Source organism: Dermacentor andersoni, chromosome 11, assembly GCF_023375885.2.
Source record: "Dermacentor andersoni chromosome 11, qqDerAnde1_hic_scaffold, whole genome shotgun sequence".
Lineage (NCBI taxonomy): Eukaryota > Metazoa > Arthropoda > Arachnida > Ixodida > Ixodidae > Dermacentor > Dermacentor andersoni.
The window spans coordinates 77,705,857-77,727,230 of record NC_092824.1 but is presented as its reverse complement, the minus strand read 5'-3'; the positions used below and the strand labels follow the sequence as shown (position 1 = coordinate 77,727,230).

General features: G+C 46.5%; 1 protein-coding gene across 2 annotated transcripts in view; it reads left to right on the top strand.

Moving 5' to 3' along the window:
* Positions 1–2,327: 2,327 nt before the first annotated feature.
* The window catches only part of LOC126517361 (thimet oligopeptidase-like), a 46,698-nt gene continuing 27,651 nt past the window's right edge, over positions 2,328–21,374 (top strand). Inside the window, exons 1-5 of one of the 2 annotated variants that reach the window (XM_055064495.2) lie at positions 2,328–2,433; positions 11,259–11,398; positions 12,356–12,471; positions 17,976–18,145; positions 18,737–18,849. In XM_055064495.2, the coding sequence (XP_054920470.2) occupies positions 11,316–11,398; positions 12,356–12,471; positions 17,976–18,145; positions 18,737–18,849 (482 nt within the window). In that variant the 5' untranslated portion in view covers positions 2,328–2,433; positions 11,259–11,315. Of the gene's footprint in view, positions 2,434–9,065; positions 9,594–11,258; positions 11,399–12,355; positions 12,472–17,975; positions 18,146–18,736; positions 18,850–21,374 lie in introns of those variants that run through there. The other variant, XM_050167068.3, reaches the window with a different exon arrangement.

Genomic DNA, 21,374 nt, shown 5'->3' with positions numbered 1-21,374 from the left:
TCCTTTGTCGTTGCAGCCTTGTACTTTCCACTTCTCCCTCGTCACTTCGGTCACTCTCCCGAATGGTGCCAACGCTGTTCGGACGTCTTCATCGGGAACACCGTGCAGCAGCCGAAAGAGCTTGAGCCTGACACCCTGATTGCACGGGTCAATGACCACGCATCGATGTTCTTTAACAAGAAATGCTTCAGCGTCAAGTATCTTCTTTTTTGCCGCCTCGTTCGAAAAAGTTACGGCCCACACATGATTCATCTGATAAGCCCCGAGGGCCACCACTTCCGGCAGCAGCATCAGTCTTGAAAGCGCGTCTCTGAAGTGCTCAACACGGTAAGGCCGTGCTTTAACTTCGCCGTGGATAAAAATAGTGTTCAAAACACTAGCACCTGAAGGAAGTTGTGGTAGAACCATCTGGTAGTCCGGAGAAGGCTTTTCCGTTGACCGGGAACCGCGGCCAAGGGCCGCTGTAACCGCTCCTGGGGAGCAAGACATTCCGCGTCCGTTCACTGCGGTGGCCGGAAGTGGACTCACTCAACCACAAGTTCGATGCTTCAAAGCGGTACAAAAGCGCCTCTAGTGAATGCGGTGTTGTCTTAGAAACGTGCCGTAGAAAGTTATACTACGGTGTATATCGGTAATTATGAGCATGTAACTTACAGAAGTTGCAGTTACACGAGTAGCGAAGTACGTTTCCGCTACATTTCTGCGCTTTCCGCACACGCAGAGCCATCTTGCGGCAAACACAGAAGACCCCTTCCTCTCAATGTACGGCGCTGCCCCGACAGGTGGCGCGCCACGCGCGCATTGGGGTTGTGCGGGGACCGGTGCGAGGCGCGTCGCGGCCCCGACTCCCTCTCCCCTGACGACGGTTCGCCGTGCTCTCTCACGGGTTGCAGAATCACGCGTCCTTTCTTTAGATCACTATCTACATATCTCTCTGCCCGTGCCGATCACGACATTTGGCTGGCGTAGATCGTTTCCCCCTCCGAGACACCGAGTTCTTTGGTTCGTTCCGCTTGCTCAGGCGCACGTTTCGTTGCCGCGCCGTAGCGCATTGTCTTACACCCCTTGGCGGGTCGACGGGAACACTGTCGCGTTTCACTCTTGAAGGCGAAGCTTAAGCGTCCTCCAATTTTTTTGAAACCCCCGCCTCGCCTGAAAACTGTTTCTGCGACTTAGCTCAAATATATGAGACCGCGATCAAGGTGACCGGCGGCAAGAACTATTTCGGCTTCCGCGAATCGACGCCACAAAAGAGAAACGTGACCACAGTAGAGTGACCTAGTATTCTAGGCCACAAGACAGTGACGGGAATGGCGCAGACGTGCTACAATCAATCATCGCACTTCTTCAGGCTTGAACTCGTCGCCGTTGTTGTCGGGCCAGCGTCCGACTGCAGTTCCTTTAAGCTTTCGGCGGTTATATTAATCGACGATTGTGCCTAATCAACAAAGTTGTTCAGAATTCTTCTATTTTTTTCTTCCAAGAGAAATCGCACCGACACAGCGGAGAAAGATTACCGACGGATGATCGTATTTATTTACATGTCACGTGGGCTCCACAATACGTGCACTACTAACTCGCGTACAACCCACACTGATCGCACCATGTAAAGGCAGACCGCATTCTCTCGATTAATGAAAGCAGCGTATTTGATGTATTTGACGCGAAGTCGTCGTCGTCTTCCACACAAGCAGGTGTGCACCCTAAAGGGACACCGCTTCGACGCAGAAAACAACCCCATCGTCTGAATCCTTCGCATTTCACCCACTCAGCCGCGCTTCGCGTCAAGCCACGGTAAGCGGCCGCGTCTAAAGTAATCACCGCTAGTTTCCCAAGTCAAATACTCATCCATTTCTTCAATGTCTACGATAAAGAACCATAATATCTGCATAGTCGCCCTGCAATGCGTGGGAGCTAGTGGTCGACCGCGACTGCGTCACAGTACTAAAGAATGGGTACCTGTTGTTGGTATAGTGTGAACAACTGTCACCGCCCGCTATAGACTGCATGTCGCTAAATTACTCCCGCATTGTATGTTACTGAAGAAAGTTGGCGTGACCCTAACTGTACTTCATTAAACGTATTTACTTTGCTGGGAATGTGGCGCCCTCCAAGCTACCCCAGATTTATCGCCGCCGGGAAGGCCGAAGAAAATGCAGGAGGTCATGTCCAAGGTCTCAGGGTCGTTGGCCCCATGCCCGCTCTGCTGCTGTGTGCCGTGCGCAAGGGTTGTCTAATTGGTTAAATCGTGCCACGTGGTATGCTGATGCGCGGGAAAATTTCAACTGAAACAGTCGAAAGTGGAAAACAAGCCATTAGCGCGGCGGGTTCGTTTGGCTGCTGGCGGCCGTTGAACTTGGCGGCGATATTGGCGGGAAGCGATGGACTTCCGAGTGGGATCGCTGGCTGACGATCGCTGCTGGCGGATTAACTGTGAGTGTTTCGACTGTATTGATGTGCATCTGGGAGCTTGGACGTAAGTTAATCTGCGGGCTTGCATAGTTGTATGCTTCTGCTGGGCATAACTTCCCTGATTTTGGCGGGAGAACATGGGCCCCACTTGCTTGGGCGATGGCAGTTGGTGCTGGCGGTCGTCGAATGTTTCAGCCATAGTGGTGAGCATTGTGTGTTCCTCGGCGGTACTGTATATTTGTGTGCTTCTTACAAAAAGATGCTACTACCGGATCAACATCGCTGCTCGCTGCACTACTGGAGGGGGGCCCGTCAAATGCGAGTGTTGACGGGCAAAACAGAGTTGATTTCTTTTCCGCTTTATTAGTAAATTAGGCGGCTTAGCGATTGCCGTGTGTCGGGGTTACAGTCGCTCAATTAGAGTTCTGAAGTTTCTCTTCGAGAAGCTTCTGCTGTTGTAATTATCGTGATGTGCGCTTAACCTTCATTTGGTTTTTGTTCCTTTATAATCTCCCGCCCCAGCATTAGTGTTACTATAATGCTTCAAGCAGCAGGAATATTCTCGCTTATGTACTTTTGTCTGCAGGCACGGCAGCAGGAGTTATAACTCGCTCAAGGTCTGAAGTTGATCGTGACATGTTATGCCGCGAAGCGACACACACACACAGGTTTTATAGCATGCTTTAGTTCAGCGTGACGCAAGCGGAAGGTGCTGTTTTCTCATTCAACGCGGTGAGTTGCTAGCTTATTTTCTCTCCAAGAAGTTTAGAAGCTGCTACAAACAGCGCTAGTTTCAGCTTTGGAGCGTTGGATCGGCTGGCGCACAATGCCGCTAGTTTGCTTTCTGACACTGTACACACAGCTAAACTTCCGGTACAACTGGTTTAATTCGTTGTCAAGTGATATGCGTTTACACTACTAAGAGTGTCTTAAATTTTCCCAAACGGCACCCTCACTAAAATTTGCAGACCGGTCGGAAGTAACTCCAACTTCGTCCGATTGGTTGTTATTCACTTAATCTCACGCTTCACCGGGGTTCGAGAATTCCTGCGGGCGGAAGGTGTCTGCTGCGTTCCCAAGCCCGGGTCCTACCTCGAACAATGCGTACTGCGAGCGCGAACAAGCGCCAGTCGTCGGACGCAGACGACTTTATCGCACGTATCAGCCAACTATATAAAGGTGCACCCCGACTCACAAGTGCAACTCTCATTTGTTTTTATACCAAGACACACTGATTAAGTAACTACAGTTTCTAGCCTCGTTCCATCGGTGCAGAATATCCGTACATAGCTTCTGAAAGCACGACAGGCGCTACTGCCTGTACATTGTGAGATGCTACATGTGATGTATACTGCAACATGGGTTGCAGTGTGGAGGTGCCTATGAAGATCAAGAGCAGTCAAGTATCGTACATGTAGCAGTGCAACAACCAGTGGCGTAGCAACGGGGAAGGGGGGGGGGTGCACGGGGCCAGAAGGGGGGGGGGGGTGATATACGTATGAAGACACCCGAAAATTGTCGATATCCTCGCCTTCCTCGACTACATCCGGGGGGGGGGGGAGGGGGTTGACAGAAGAGCTAAGGGCCCCGGGTGCCAGATGACCTAGGTACGCCACTGCGCGTAGTGTCCATATAATTGCTATCCCATTCATAATGACCCGCTGCAGTTCCTGCTATTTTTTAATTGTCGCATATTCATTTGGAGGTTTATGGATGTTAATGTTCACGGCTGGGCGGAATATATGCCAAGTAGGCCCTTCTGAAATGCGCTGTAAAGAACGTCTCCCGATTTTACCTCTCAACAACCTCGTTCTGGAGTTTTCGGGCGAGTCGATCAGGTCTGAGTCGCTGCTTGGCGACGTGGGCTCCGCCCGCGGTGCAGCCGCGGACTCCCGCACCGAGTCGCGAGAGGGCGCACCTACGCGCCGGGTCGCCGCGGCTATCTTGCCGTCGGCGTACAGAGCGGCGCAGAAACAGGCGAACACGAGCGCCTCCGCGAAAGGGAAGGCGCCGCGCGCCGTCTTGTGTTCCTCCTGCGCCGCCTGGACTGCAGCGCGCACCGCGGGCATCATGGCCAGGAACAGCGTGCCCAGGAAGACGCCCGCCGTGAAGCACCGCACGTAGGACAGTGCGCAGGCGCCGCCGCAGTGGCGGCGGTGGCGCTGGCTCCTGCAGAACGACGATGGCCCGGCGTTACACAGTCGGCAAACGCCTCTATAACGAATTGCTCGGCGCCTTCGAAATAATTCGTTATACAGGTCATTTCGTTGTAAAGGTAACGCACCGCACCACTGACGCAATATGACCGGGACGTAATTGTTCGTTCGTTATGCAGGTCTCTTTCGTTGGTATAAACGTTCGGCTGTAATTGGACAGCTGGCATCGAAAAGAAATACGGCAAATCGGTTGTTTGGTAATTCGCACCGTGCAGGAGGCTGCCACCTCAAGATCACTGCAAAAAATCCAGAGCTTTCCCCTCGATGTTGCAGTAAGGTTTTATGTCGATTCTTGCTTCGTTGGTCCGTTCTCCGTTAGAGTATGAAGTTTGTTTATCGGCCGATGATCAAACGCCGCAGACAGGAAACGATGTAGCCCAAATGGACAAGAAATTTTATGGTAAAAAAAATTAATTATGGGCTGGGAAACCCTATAATTCGCCAGAATGCCAAAACCACAATCTGATTATGAGGCACGCCGTAGTGGGGGACTCCCGATCGATCTTGACCATCTGAGGTTCCTTTACGTTCCACGGCACACGGATGTTTTCCTTTTTTTTTTTTTCATTTCGCCCCCATAAAAATGCGGCCGCCGCGGCCGGGATATGATCCCGCGACCTCGTGTTTAGCAGCATAACGATAAAGCCACAGAACAGCCACGGCGAGTAAATGTTTACAGCTAAACATGTATGCTATAGGGACAGGACAGGTAAAGCAACTGAATTACAACTTGAAACAATACGGCAACCAGTGTCTCACTCGACTGTCTCAATGACTGTTAAAGCCCTGCCTACCTGTACGGTGCGGCTGCCTCTCTGAACGAGCAGCAAAGCTGATTACAGCCAAAACTCCTTTTAACGTACATGTACGGAGTCTCACTGATCTATCAGTAATCCTGATTTTAGCCGCACAGGATATCGTCCGGATTAGCATAGGTCAGACAAAGAAAAAGGGCGGTACCTAGGGCCGTTAGGCCCGTACCACGGGTGCAATTGCCAATGAGAGTCAAAAGTGTGGTTGGCTACAACCTACAGGGATGGGCATATCTCTTAATAAGTAAAGGTCATCAACATCAGCCTGGCTACGCCCACTACAGGGCAAAGGCCTCTCCCATACTTCTTCAACTACCCCGGTCATGTGCTAATTGGGGCCATGCTGTCCCTTCAAATTTCTTAATCTCATCCGCCTACCTAACTTTCTGCCTCCCCCTGCTACGCTTCCCTTCCCTCGGAATCCAGTCCGTAACCATTAGTGACCATCGGTTATCTTCCCTCCTCATTACATGCACTGCCCATGCCCATTACCAAGTATACCTAGTAGAAATGCGGCCTGCCTTGCGCACGGATACGTGGCATACAACGGGAAAACGGCGAGGACTATGGCGTCGACGTGCAGGGTCGCTGCGCGCGCGGTGGCCGTAGTACCTCGTACGACGGGCGAAGCCGCCCTGCTGGCCGTTGTAGGCGCAGGCCGACGCCGCGGCCGTGTAAGCCACGCCGTACACCGCGCAGTTCAGCGACAGGCCAAACAGGGCTGTCTGGACCTGCACCAGGGTCACGTCTTTATCCGCGCTGCTCGTCATGTTTCGCAGTCCCTGGCACGGTTTGGTAAATGCTGTGCGGTGTAGTCGACAGGCCGGCCTGAGTTATCGACGGGATTCTAAGGCGTCGGAGGAAGGAAATAGATTAATGCAAAGGGGGGATGCACTGAGCAGCCAGTGAACCAGCTGTAGACGTAGATGTAGAGACCTAGATTTTGGTGGCACGTACCCACTCTGCGGCATTGGCCAAGAACAGGGAAGTTAAATATGACAAAAAGAAAAAGTAATAAAATAATGTGAATAAGATTTGCGACTATAGATACAGATGGGAAAAAATAATAATACAGCTAATCTAATTTATCTTGTAAGAACGAAACCTTAAGTTCCGCCGAAATCTTTCTGGTCCTGCAATAAAATCCTGGTTGGCATCGCCAGCTTTCCACTCAAGAGAACAACAATTTTCCTGTAGCTGTGCCCAAGGGTCGAGGCCCCTAAAGATAGTAAATTTTGAGTTTAATATATGGAGGCGGAAAGGTGTTTCTAATGTAATCCCGGCCGCGGCGGCCGCATTTCGATGGGGCCGAAATGCGAAAACACCCGTGTACTTAGATTTAGGCGCACAATAAAGAACTGCAGGTGGTCCAAATTTCCGAGTGCCCCACTACTGCGTGCCTCCTAATCAGAAAGTGGTTTTGGCACGTAAAACCCCATAATTTAATTTTTTTCTAATGTTCTTTTCCGCAATTCATAATATCTGCTGCGGATATCCACCCTATAAGCGTCATAGGGTGGATATATCAAGGTCATAAACGTCAATTATGAAGAGGCAGGATGAGGGTGGGAGTGCTTCTCCCGCCCTTTCCCCTGTGCCGGATACCTTAGGCAACCCCAATTACTGCAGCTTCATGTTGTTCTGGCCACGTATACTGCTGCAGTCTTATGATGTAGGATTCACGGCTGTTCCCGGGTATGTCATTAAATAAGCTGCGACGCATAATTATGGCGAAACAAGGAACAAATGTACATTTTAATTAGAATTTTTTATGGTTATGTGTTGTAATCGAATGTTACAAGGAGATTGTTTTTGTACAGTGGAGTGAACCATGCCAAAATAAACTTCCAAATCATCGCGCGACTAGCCGGGTGGCGCAGGGTCTCCCCTGCGTCTTCTCTGGACCGAAATATTGTTACTTCACTCACACTCCAAATCGTGATTTAGTCCGGCTTCCACACTCACGATACCGAATCGATACCACACAATATCGAATAGCTAAAAGCAGACGCATATTTGCAACAGAGTTATTTACTTCAGCATTATCGAGTAGCGCTCTTGTGCTGAAGTAAAAAAAAAAAAATAAAGACAGCCAGCTTTCACGGACAAGGAAAGGAAAAGCCTTCCTACACCTTTAGAGCCTGGATGCTTTCCAAGAAGAAACGGCTGCTGAACGACTAGCTTTCCACAAAAACGCTAAATAAATGGTTGTTGAAAAAGGGATCAGACATTGAGAAATAAAGGGGAAAAAATCGCCGGTGATTACGGTACACCATAATGCGAAATTTGAGCGCAGCTCTGTACGATTTTTCATTTCGCGATATATTGGCTGGTGCGGACAATGTCTCGTGCGGCTCGTTGCAAACGGAGTGAAGTGTGGCGCGACTTCCTCGCTAATCGGGAGATCGCGAGAGGCAGCGTGTGTCGTGTACGCGATTCACAGCAGCCGCCGCAGACAGACCTCCGCTCATGCAGCGCTTTGTTTCCATGTACGGCATCGGCGGACGCGCTTCCTTCATGTGTTATCGATGATGTCATCGGTGAGCAGACGATGCGCGCTACTCCGGATCCGAGCTCGTAGGGATCGTCGCCGCAGAACACGTCTCGCGCGGCGCAACGCTTCTTCGCGCTTTCGCCATACCCTCCTCCTCCGCTTTCAGCCTCATGGTTCCGCTGCCCCCTCCTCCTCTGCTTTCCCCCTCGCGCACTCCGCTCTCGCCGTCTTTCATCCCCCGCTGCGCTCCGCGTTCGTTCTTTCATCCTTCTTTGTACTAGTTCGCTCGGTTACGCCGAGGGACGCCGACGCTCAACGCAGGAATGAGCGCCGAAGAGCGGCGCTCTAAAAAGAAAAGAAAGAGCTGCTGGAGGATTGTGTGCCATAAACACATATAAAAGGAACCGCGGCAAAGAGACTATCACTGGTCGTTGCATAAAAAATGAAACTGTCCATGAATAGACTGCGCGAAACACTAAATCAGACTTCAAGCCAAAAATAATGTTATCTTGTAGACTTCTGCCGTGAAGCCGAAAACAAAGCTTGCATTACGCGTTTTGTTTCTGCATTACTTCGACATTTCTGATGGTCAGTTGGAACCGAAAGCTCCTCCATCAGCAGAAAGGGGTAGCAGTACGTAGGGGCTTTATTCAAACCCTGTTACATTAGCACAGCAGCATAGATATGACAGCAGCCTGGAGCGCTACACATTCGACCACGAACTACAAAGTAGGCGGGAAGACGGTTAGATGCAAACATAGATATATACAAGTATACAGAGAATATTAGTAAGTGACCCCGGAAAGTGCGTGAAGTGCCCTAAAAACGCTAACGCATTAAAAACATGAAGGAACAACTCAATTAGGGACCGTAACTTGGTGAATGAAAACCAATATCGACACCCATAGTTCTGCCATATTGCAACTCAGCGAGTGTTTGGAACACGACCTACTGTCTGTAGGTCGTGGTTTGGAATAGAGTGCACTCTAATTTGGAACGAGCTGAAGCCTTTTACATCGTGGCCACTATTTTGCAAACATTGCTATCATTATTCGAACCGAAACCGATACTAGCTAGAGCATGTTTGCTAGTCGACAAGAGTCGCTGGTAACGCACATGGCCCCGCTTTGCGCACGACACCAATAGCGTTGTTGGTCGTCGACCGGCGGATTTGCCATCTCACCTCCTGCTGTGATTTTCACATCCGCCGATCGTCCGTTGCCCTCTCTTGTCTTTCGATTGGAGTTTCGAAGCGGATAGCAAAGTGAACGAGGAGGAGGGTCATCTATGCTTATTGCTATCGCGAGGCTCGCCCCACTGCGACTCGCGACCAGCAGGACATCGTTGAGCGTCGCCGGCGTAGCAACAAGAGCTTGTTTCGCCGGAGTCCGATCAGCACAGCAGCCCGTTCTCGTGCCGACGAGGTGCTACTGCGACTCGTCGCTTGCCTTGAACGTCTCCCGAACCCGTCGGGAGCAAACCTTCAGCATGGATACGGAGAACGGCACCGCCCCCGGGATACTGAGAGCATGGGACTTCGACATTTCTCCCGAGGACCTGCACGCCAGGGCGTCCAAGATCATGGACGAGTGCCGCAAATTATGCGACAAGGTTGGCGCGTTGCAGGGTGACGAGATCACCTTCGAGTCTGTGCTTGAGGTGAGTGCAAGCAAAACGACCTCACAAGAGTGTCGAACCAGCGATGAAAACCAGGTTGAAGAACGCGAGATTCACTGCACGATCACTAGGCTGTTATCGACTGCAGTGCTACGGGATAAAACTGCATACGTGCCAAGAGGCGGATATGCGATGACCGTGGGTTTCAGCAGCCCATCGCGATTGGACATTCGTGAAACTTCGCACATTGCGGACGAAATCACTGGTCAAGTGTTTGTTAGCATTGCTCTTGCGGTACAAAAGGTGCTGTAGCAGTTTTTGCCTTTTGCTTTTGAATGCTGTACGCCACAGTATTACTGCTGAGTTATGTTTCTCTAGTGAACGTGTGCGCTTAAGTTTCAGTCAGGCATACCTTGGCTACACCAGTTTGCCGTACGTCCTCAACCTGCTAATTACGCCTGTACAATTGGATCTGTTGCGAAACTGCAGAAGTCATCTCCCCTGTGATTGGTGCCACTAAACTGGTTGCTACAGATGCGCCCTGGTCGTTGTGTTACATTTGTGTGGCGCCTGAGTTTCCTCGCGTATTCGTGCGACACGTTGGCAGATCGCTGGTTAGAAATACAGCCGAGATACAGTGACGTCACAAAGTTAATGTAAGGTCGTCCAATGTATTCAAAATGTGTTGGAGTGAGTAATTTCCAATCCTATTGCGTGATTTGCAGGTTATTTTCAGTAAAACTGGTATATTGAAAACCGCACAGAACACCTGCCTGTTCCACTGAACCTTTAGGAAATTCTATTACTGCGATAGTACATATTTCTAATGTTGAAGTTATTTGAAGGCTTGATGCTAAGGTGCTGCGGTGGTAGTACATATTTCTAATGTTGACGGCTTGATGATAAGGTCCAGATTCAAATGCATGCAAGAATTACCTTTTCCACTCTATGTTGTTGTACGTGGACCTCGGAACTGTTAGCATGTTGCAAATACGGCGGGGAGTCCTAATCTTTCTAAATATTAACACGGAATTTCTTATGCTTCTTATCAATCATGGTGCACATTCATTGTGCCAGTTATAAACAGCTATAAACAGTTTACATCAGTCTTGCAGAAGCGTGCTTCTTATGTCTTGGTACAGCAGGCACAACTTCTCTGAAGCATAGATCTGAATTTGGCATAACAGGTCAATCCTTGACAAAAATTTAAGTTTTAATATTACAAAGTACTTTTTCATCTTTAGAAATGCTTTTCATGTTTTGATTTTGTGCTCAAGTATGATCTTCATACAACAAATAACATTTAATTAATGGGCATGAGGAGTATAAAAGCAAAGCAGTTGTATATGTATGCATTTATCAGGTTCTTTGTTTTATCTATAGCAGATGACAAATTGTAAAGCATACATCAATTTGACACATAGAACCGGGTTTGATTCATGGGGGTTGACATCCCAAAGCTACACTTGTGCTATGAGAGATGCTGTCTGGAAGGCTTCTGATTAGTTTTCATGCCCCGAGATTCTTAAACCATTTTGTGCTCATCGAAATGCAGCCACACATGAAATCATGAAAATGTTGACTGACCTGGCATGCATACCATTAATTCTCTGAGGCGGGTGCTAATCATGTTTTCATGGTGCAATCATTGCACTCTGTTTTTTGTGTGTCATTGTGTGCTGTAAGCTTGTTTTTCTGACTATGCAGGAAATTGCCGAGGGCCAGCGTATATTTGCCAATGAGAGGCTCTACCTCGACTTGCCTATGTATGTCTCAGCCAGGAAGGAACTTCGCGACGCCAGTGCCGATGTCTCTGCCAAGCTCAACGAGTTTGAAATTGAGATCGAGTGAGTTGTCAGTCAGTAGCAGACTCCAGTGTTGTACCTCAGTATGTGTTTGCAGTGTTGCATACAACTTATTGCAGTGAAGAGTAAAGTTCAAATTAAAAAAGAAATTACACTAAATTTCTATTTTTTCTAGTTCTGTTATTTCTAGTTCTTCTGTTCTAGTCCTTCCATTACATGGGGAATGCTTGCAAATGTAAAGCTGGGAATATTCTCTACAAATTGAGCTGCTTGTAAGTACTGCAAGTATATATTGTGCGAGCAGACGAAGATATTAAAGAAAAATAATGAGAAACAAGCAAGGAATGTGTAACTGCGCTCCTAAATACAAAGTCAGGTACTGTATGTGCCTGACTTTGAAGAGGGTATGCAAAATTCTTCAAGTGCACTTCCACACGCATCTAGTTTTGTACCATGGAAGATGGTAGATGTCGCCCTAGACGTGGAAATGAACCAGCAGCACACAATCTGATGCCGCTGTCCTAGCCACAGTCTTGTCCTTCCTTACCGCATCCTCCCTATTTGCTAGTTCCGCTAAACTGTGCATCCTCCGCTAAACTGTGCCGTAAGCGGAAGGTCAGCCATCTTGTGTAAAGAAACCTGATAGTGTGGAAAAGCCCTCTTCCAGTGTTTCGCACACCTCCTATTAACCTGCATCACTGCGCAGATGAGGTTTCGGAGTTGCATGCAGAAGGCACCACTGTGAATAAAGAGACCAAGCAGATGAGTTTTGAAAGCGCCAACATTGCACAGCTTATGCTGCAGAAGGAGCCTCTTAATTTGGCTGACATCTGAACAGAAGCACTCGAGAAGACGGCTGCTATTGCTTGTGCATGAAGCTTTATTTATTCCTTCTTCTGATAGTTTATTCGTCCCGCTGTAATTGGGTAAGCTCGTGCTTCTAGCCTTAGCACGTTCCTCATGTCCTCCATGTTCTCGTGTTCTTTACCTCCTAATCAGCATGCGGACTGACATCTTTGAGAAGCTGCTTGTGCTGGAAAAGAAAGACACAAGCTGCCTGTCGCCCGAGAGGAAACGCTTCCTTGACAAGCTCATCAAACTCCGCAAGAGGGACGGTGAGTAATGTCGAGAGGGGCAATAGTAATTGGAATACTCCGATGTCACGAGTCGCTGCTTATTCTAAAGAAGGGTTGAGAGAGAGGAAGGGCAAAGAGGTTAAAGCTGGAATCACGGGACGAACATGATTGTGGATGAATCGGTCACATAATATAGAAGAGGTAGCATATTTACCCCCATAAGGCCTGCCCTTGTGTAAGGCTCGTACCCCCACTTCAGAGTACGGATATTTGGAAAATAAATTTCATTAAGCATCATGTGTACGCAAGCGCTGTTTAATTTTGCAAACCGCTACTTGATGGCACTAGTTACTGTATTGCCGACAATGGCATTGTTATCGTCATCGTCGCCATATCCCAGAATCATGCAACAGATCCAGTGTGCTTAACGCTTTCCTTACCAGTCCTTTAGAAATCGATCAATTTGATTGACAGTATTTCTACATGTTCTTAAAAATTTCCGTTGGAATTCTTCCACAAGCAGCATCATGCACCGCCTGAAAGGATGACTGAAATTTAACTATTTGTCAGATTTGCCAATTTTGGCTGATATGGGAGTCTGGAAAAAATAAAACTTCAACTGGAAGTATTGTTGAAACTAGACTCCAGTATATTTCAGATTTTTTTTACTCTCAGTACCGTATTTACTCACATAATGATCGCACCCCTGAATTTTGTCGTCAAAATTCGATTTGTTTAATTTCCCATGTAATGATCGCACCCCGAACTTGTCGCAGCGATATGTCGTGTGCCAAGTCTAGCTAATAATGATCGCGCTTACCATCTGTCGAATGCTACACAAACGACTCTTCAAGACAAACTAAGCGGTCTGCACGCATCAAACATTCTTAAGTAGATGCCGTATTTCATTACTTTCATCACTTTCTGCACCTCCATGACAAAAAGAGGTACAACCAAACTTGCCTTTATTATATGTAGGCTTATAATGATTGTGGTCAACAACAACAACAAAAAAAGGCGCCTTTCGATTCTTATCTGCACTCGTGGGCGCGCAACAAATCGTGAGTGGCAACGATAGTAGCCACTCGCCCATAACATCCATCCATCCATCCATCCATATATCCAGTAGCCACGTTTACATTGATACGTTAGAAGTGTACCCTATTCATACGTCGACGCTTGTAACACACCTAGGATATTCGCCCACTCTTAGCGGAAAAGTGCCGTATTAGGATAGTAGTGAAGACAGATGCCACAGTTTCCGCAGCATGCCGGCCATGTGTTTCTATATGACTGGCAGCTAGGCGCGCCCATCTGTTTTTGTCGCCTCAAAGCGGACATGGTGAGGTTATTGCCGCAAACTTGCCGATATTAACAATATTATTCATTACTGATACGGAAGAAACTGTTTCGGTGCACATAATGTACTCACGAGAAGAAAAAAAAATCATGTTCGGCGCGTTCGGCTTGCTCCGCCGGCTGCCATTTTTGTTTTAGTGTCCCGCACTACAAGAAAAGAGAAAAGTTTATAACAGCTGTGTCTTACCAGTACTCACGTACGGGGCAGAAACCTGGAGGCTTACGAAAAGGGTTCTACTTAAATTGAGGACGACGCAACAAGCTATGGAAAGAAGAATGATTGGTATAACGTTAAGGGATAAGAAAAGAGCAGACTGGGTGAGGGAACAAACGCGAGTTAATGATATCTTAGTTGAAATCAAGAAAAAGAAATGGGCATGGGCAGGACACGTAATGAGGAGGGAAGATAACCGATGGTCATTAAGAGTTACGGAATGGATTCCAAGGGAAGGAAAGCGTAGCAGAGGGCGGCAGAAAGTTAGGTGGGCGGATGAGATTAAGAAGTTTGCAGGGACAACATGGCCACAATTAGTACATGACTGGGGTAGTTGGAGAAGTATGGGAGAGGCCTTTGCCCTGCAGTGGGCATAACCAGGCTGATGATGATGACTACACACAGCGGCAGCCGCCTATTTGTTGACCTGTTGTCATCCCGCAGCAAACTCGGGATGAAAAAAATTTTTTCTTCTCGCGGGAAATTTAACCCGTGTAATGATCGCACCCCTGAATTTCCGTTAATCTTTTGGACAAAAAAGTGCAATCATTATGTGAGTAAATATGGTACTTATACTCATCATCATCACCAGCCTGTTTTATGTCCACTGCAGGGCGAAAGCCTCTCCCTGCGATCTCCAATTACCCCTGTCCTGCACCAACCGATTTCAACTAGCACCTGCAAATTTCCTAATTTTATCGCTCCACCTAGTCTTCTGCCGTCCTCGACTGCGTTTCCCTTCTCTTGGTATCCATTCTGTAACCTTAATGGTCCAACGGTTATCTAACCGGCGCATTACATGACCTGCCCAGCGCCATTTTTTTTTCTCTTGATGTCAATTAGAATATCGCCTATACCCGTTTGCTCACTGACCCACCTGCTCTCTTTCTGTCTCTTAACGTTATGCCTAGCAATCTTCCACCAAATTATGCCTATCAAATTCTCAAAAATGGTCTGGGTAATTATTACAGCTTTACACCCATTCGAAACACCAGTGATAAGGCTATAATATTATGTCTCGCGGTATATGTTGTTACTTCTGTGCCTTCAAATAAAATGTTGCACCGACAGTGAGCACATTTCTTGCAGTAAGGAAAGAGTTTAGCAGTAACGGCCGTACTGCAACACATTGTTTAGCTGCATATTGCTTTCGAGTGCATGAACAGGGCATTGCTGCAAAAAAGTGCGCACGTGAATGTTGAACATGTGGTGTGCTGTTTTGTTGGAGACCATTGTTAAAAGCTTCAAGGTGAGGAGAATTTCTAACATTATAAGATGGCATGGAGGACAACCAGTTCTGGGAAGGTGCCAATCAGGCAGCCTCAGGCAGTGGAAGATATAAAGATGACCGAATAAAAATGTTCATATCTGTTAAGTGCAATTCAAAGATTTGGTGACTACCCATAAGCCTTCGTCATGCAAGGCCTGTACCTTGTAAAAAAAGATCTGAGAAAAAGGGTAGGCTTTGCACAAGTAAATACAGTACATTGGATCACTTGATGGCTAGCATCGGTGTGAAGGCGAACCAGACCAACTATGTTTCTACTCCCAAAAGCACAAATGACTGCATGAACGCTCTTTCTTACTTGCAGCCGTACAGCTGACAGCGTAAGCCACACATTTTTGTTGCTGTCATTCTGATTCAACAAGCAACTTAGATTAAAGAATTGAAGCTGGTTGTTGCCAGGCTAAGGCGTATTGCTGTTGGTATTTTGCTATTTCTAGCAGAAAGTCCCAACAGTGATTTAACTTCAGTTGTATCGGGCGTCGCTTCACATGGACCGGGCGAGCAAGCACTGTTGGGACGGGTCGCTTACGATTCCTTGATGTGTATGCCGCAAGTCCAACTCACAGTTCAGTTTGTCATGGGAATTATGTTAACGAGAAAAACATCTGGTTCACTACCCTACATTGAGGGAGAAGGATATAAGTCAACGTCCGATTTTTCGAACTCCCTAGGGGCCACGAAAACATCAGAAAAATCGGGCAGTCCAAAAAAAATGAATGCATGCCTTTTACTGCCTCTAAGGGCTCAAATCACCACAGGCACGTCTGAAATATCCCTGAAGGCCTGCCAGTACACTTGTAAGTCATATCGGTGCTCGTAATGTGATAGGAGAAGGCAGGTGCACGTGTGTGTAATTAAGGAATACGTACCGTGTCATACACGCAGTACACACCTAAACTTACCACTTCGCTATAGTTAGTCGAAATCCGCGATAATGAAATCCTGCAACAATGAAATTCTCACGACAGCGAAACATTTTCGTATCCCCAGTGAACGCCGATAGGATTCAATGCATTTCGAACCTCTCGGCACTGAAATGTCGCAGTACTGCAATCTTGCATCAACGAAATTTACCGGAACCTAACTCCGCATATTACCTACTCACTGTAAGGCTAGCTGGCTCAAAAATGTGCTCAAATGCGATTGTTTTGCACTAAAATTGCATAAAATACCACCACATTACACTAGTGTGGGCGCCGCCATTTTTCTTCACAAGAACAAGCAGGTGCCGGAAGTGGTCAGTGCGCTGGAAACACGTCTTGGCCGTCATCTTGTTTGTTGATCACCCATTTGAAGCGGCACACATGTTGCTACCGACATGTGACGGCAGTTTTTGCACGCCTGCTATAGGCGAGGTCGTAGATCGTGGTTCGAAACGCGTGTTCAGTTTACATTCCCCGCGGCTGACGATTCGGCGAGGTCTAGGCCAATCCCGTGACACGAAACTGAACGCAAACTGAATGTGGGTTTCGAAGAACAATCGCTGATCGCAGCAGTGCATTGCATAATGTGCGCCTCAGTGAGAAAAATGCTGCAAAAACAAGGAAATCCACGTCCCACCGACATGGAATTGTTTATGGTGCTTGAGATGGCGGTCGCAGCATATGGAGTATCACGCATCGGGCCATGATTGAGCGATCATCCGGGAATATGCATCCCTTGCTTCAAGAATGCTGGTTTTGGTGCCACCCGACAGGCATCGTGTGCGGATGTCGCGCCGGCCGTAGATTCGCGCGAAAAGGCCGTTATCTCGATCGTTTGCCTTCAGGTGTGCACGAGATGCGATCACTTTTGAGCTCGGCAGCGAATGCATCGGCACCTACGCGCAACACCATGCACTGGGGAACTGCTGCTGCATGCGCTGTTGCTCTGCGTACAGTACCGAGTTGCGCAAAATCTCGCAAAAGTGATCGCATCTCCGAAAGGATTTGACCGAGAATACTGCGCTACGGCAGTGCTGCCACTGCTGGTCGACACATGCGACGCACTTTGTACTGTCGGCAGTGCGGTTCTACATCCTCGAGCAAAGCTTGCAAAGTAGGCTAACGAAATTTTGACAGTAGCGTTTTGTTGTGCAGTGCATTACCTATCTGTGCTGTCTCTTTTCCCAACAAGGAAATTCTCACGAAAGTAGATTTTTTCGTGTACCCCGCCAGTCTCATTATTGCGAGGTTCAACTGTAGTTTGTCCTGCAACTCGTGCATTTCTCCGGAATGCCAAGAACTCGGGATGAGACTTGTTGCCAGCACATGAATTCTTAAAATAACCTATTGTTTGAATGTGCTTTCGTAACCAGATTGAAAGTGCTTGCATCGTTGTCGTCATGCTATACGCCAAGAACTTGTTGCCACCCATGGACGCCATCTTGAGATGAAAATGACACTGGTTAGGCTGGCTCTGATGGTGACTGGCCGCGAACACTGTTTAGTTTCATACCGAGTTGTACCGACCAATCAACTTTCAGACAAGTTTTCTTGGGAATATAAAAGCTGCACAAAGGTGCGCATAGCCGCAATGGAGCAGGTTAACAATGAAGCGGCCTTGAACAAGCTATCGCCCATCGCCTACTAGTTCGTCTTAGCTTAGGTTAGGTTAGCTGGGCTGTCCATCGTCATAGATATCAGCAAAACCACAGTAGAGAAGGTTGGCAGGGGGTCACAAGGCGCTGCTTGGATGTTGCAGGTCTCCACCTGGCGGCAGAAGTGCAGGAGCAGGTGAAGCAGCTCAAGAATGAGATCAGTGACCTCGAAGTCAAGTACAACAAGAATTGCAATGAGGAGAACACTGTGCTTGAGTTCACCGAAGAGGAGCTGCGGGGCACACCCGAGGACTTTATCAAGAGCCTCGATATGGTGCGTTAAAATAAGAACAGTAGTAGTAGTAGTCATAGTTTCAGTTGTAGCACTGATGCGTTAGGAAATCCTGAAGGTAGTGATAAAAGCGGTAGTAGTAGTAGCAGTAGCAGGGGGCAGTTGTAGTTTTTATGCTTTTCAGTGTATTGGAAATGATAGTAAGAGCAATAGTATTCAAAGTAGAGATAGCTTCGGTAACACTAATGCCTTGGGAGGTACTGGAGGTGGTGGCAGTATGTAGTAGCAATACTTAGGTAGTTTTACAAAGTTTGAGAACCTTGTAAGTGAATATCTGTTGAAAAGGGGCCATGTGAACAAAGTACAAGGTATAGGAATAAATAGTATGCCAGAGATCTTAGTATAGGAATGTAGAAGGCCTATTCACATAAGGATTGAAAGAGATCGGAGGTAGGAAAGGCAGGGAGGGTAATTAGAGTCTGTCCAGTTTGCTACCCGACAAATGGGGAGGTGTCATGCTCATGATGTCTCTGGGAGATATCTTGAGTTGCAAGGCTTCGTGGAATCAAGGCCGTAGTTTCAGCTGTGTGTAATGACATGTTGTGCTGTGCTTGCATGGTTCCTTCCTCTTAGGTCGAGTCCGGCAAACGCAAGGTGACACTGAAGCACCCACATGTGTTGCCCATCATGAAGATGGCTGTTGACCCAGCGACTCGCAAGAAAGTAAACTTTGCTTGCGAATCCAGGTGCGTGAGTGTTTGCGTCGGTATCTTTCCACCTCTGTATGGGCTTGGTCTATGTGTATGCAACACGCTGACTTGCTTTAGCTTGACACTTGTGCTTGATTGTGCTGAGAGGGGCAGCGCCTTCTATTTGATATCAGCCCTGCAAACAGGGCCGATATGATAGACGATTCCTTTTGATCTATTTTATGACTTATCATCCACCACTCGCAGGCCAATTGTGGTGATAACATGGGCAGATCTCCACTCATAGCACTGACAAAGCATGAAAAGAATTGGAATGGAATCATTACATACAAAAATAGATGGGCAGAGATTAACTGGTAAGGCTCTCGCTAATGAGTTTAGCCACCACTTTTTGACTTTTGGAGCGTCGGAAGGGACCACCTGTGAGGATTTTGAAACATATATACAGAACACAATTTGTCACAACCTCTAATTCTTTACCCGGTTACGCAAGTTGATATTGCTGGTGTAATTAGCAGCCTTAAAAGTAATGTTTCGTGTGGTTTCGAAGGCATTAAAGCAGGCCCAATTAAAGTGGTCTCAGATTTGCTATCCAAAGTAGTTTGCCGCTTGGTGAATACTATTTTGTTGACAGGAATATTTCCAGATAAAATGAAAGTTGCTAGCATTTCAGTTCTGCGTAAAGGTGGTCCTCTTGACTGTATTTCTAACTACAGACCAATATCAGTACTTCCGCTATTTTCCAAAATGGCAGAGAAAGTTATAAATCCTCGAATTTCTCAGCATTTCTGTCAGCACAACCTAATATCCAAATATCAGTACGGATTTCAGCAAGGCAAATCGACTGAGTCAGCATTATGAAACATCAGAGAAAAAATTGTAACTAATGTAAAAAAATCAACTGTACACAATAGGTATTATCTTAGATTTTAACAAAACCTTCGATTCTATTAAACATCTCATACTGTTTGCAAAGTTACTGTGTTATGGATGAGATGACTTCCACTTAAGTTACTGCATAGTTACCTGACTAACCGTACTCAGTTCGTTGTGACTAATAATGTACAGTTGGATACTGAATTCATAAGTTATGGAGTTCTGCAAGGATCTATATTAGTACCAACAATATTCTTGCTGTATTTAAACAATATTGTCAACATCCCCCTGACCACAGACATTGTCCTCTACTCAGATGATACAAATGTTTTTTTTTCTTTTTTTACATCTGATAACTTTTCCTCTCTCACTCGTACTGTTAATTTATGGCTTCAAAATTTGTCCTGCTGGTTAGATGCAAATAAACCCTTTTTGAATGTTAGAAAAACCAAATACATTGTCTTCTCATCTGTTAGTAAACCAGTTCACCTTGATAGCTCTATAACGTTTAAATCGTGTTCATTAGAGCAGACTTCAGAATACAAGTTTTTAGGAGTACTATTTCATGAAAATGTTCGATGGACAAGTCACGTGAATTTTATAAAAGGTATCATTGCTAAATCAATTGGAATGCTAAATAGATTCCGGACGTTGTTGCCAATAAGATTAAAACGGCAGCTTTATTTTAGTTCAGTACATTCCCGTATACAATATTGTCTACTAGTTTGGGGGGTTACATCAAAGTATAATTTGGAACGACTGTGCGTAATGTAGAAGAAAAGTATATGATTCAAAATATATCTAGTTGTGATCATACATCCCCATACTTGGCTGAGAACTGGATACTTCACATAGAAATGTTGTATAAACAGCGTTCGTTGGAATGAATTTTTCTCGAATTAAAAGCAAATTGTGAGCTGTTCTTTCATACATATACAAATACGGAGACACCATATTATTTCAGAAACAAAAACTTCGTAAAGATTTCAATGAGAACTAGATACGGTACGCAATTATTAAAATGGCAAATTCCGAACCTTCTGAATTGTTATCCATCGTTTTTAGATACAGTGGAGAGTTCTCCCTCTTTGCTTGCTTTCAGAAAACTAACTAAAATGTATTTCATTCAACAGTTGTAATTTGGGTGCACAATTTGTTTTGTTCTCTTCAATCCAATTGTATGTAGTCCATTGGCCTTAATAGTTATGTGTCATGTTGATGATGAATGTCTCAATGACTAATTCTGTTATTCTTTCTTATATTGCTTTATCGTGTTTGATACTCTGTACGGTCATTTTAATTTGTATATGTTTAATATTTTGCAGTGTGTTTTGAAGCATGTTGCGGTCATGTTGTCTACTGCGCGTGCTGTCTGGTGTCAAAGGCCTAGCCAGGTGGCTTTTACTGCTGCCTTTTGCCTTGTCACCAGGACAAACTGCTCTTGAGCGTTGTTTTGTCAATAAACAAACAAACAAACATTATCTCAGCCCTGAAAGTGATGAAGCAGAGCACTGTTATATATAGAGAGCACCCATTGGCTGGAGCAGTTACTGTGGTTCGCTGATTCCCATTATGTTGCATCAAGCCTCCAGCCAGTATGGGGCTCCAGTAGACATATTTAAAGAATTCTCTTTGGCAGTACCTTCCACGTGGAGTTTTGCGAGGATTGCATTTAACTCCAGTGC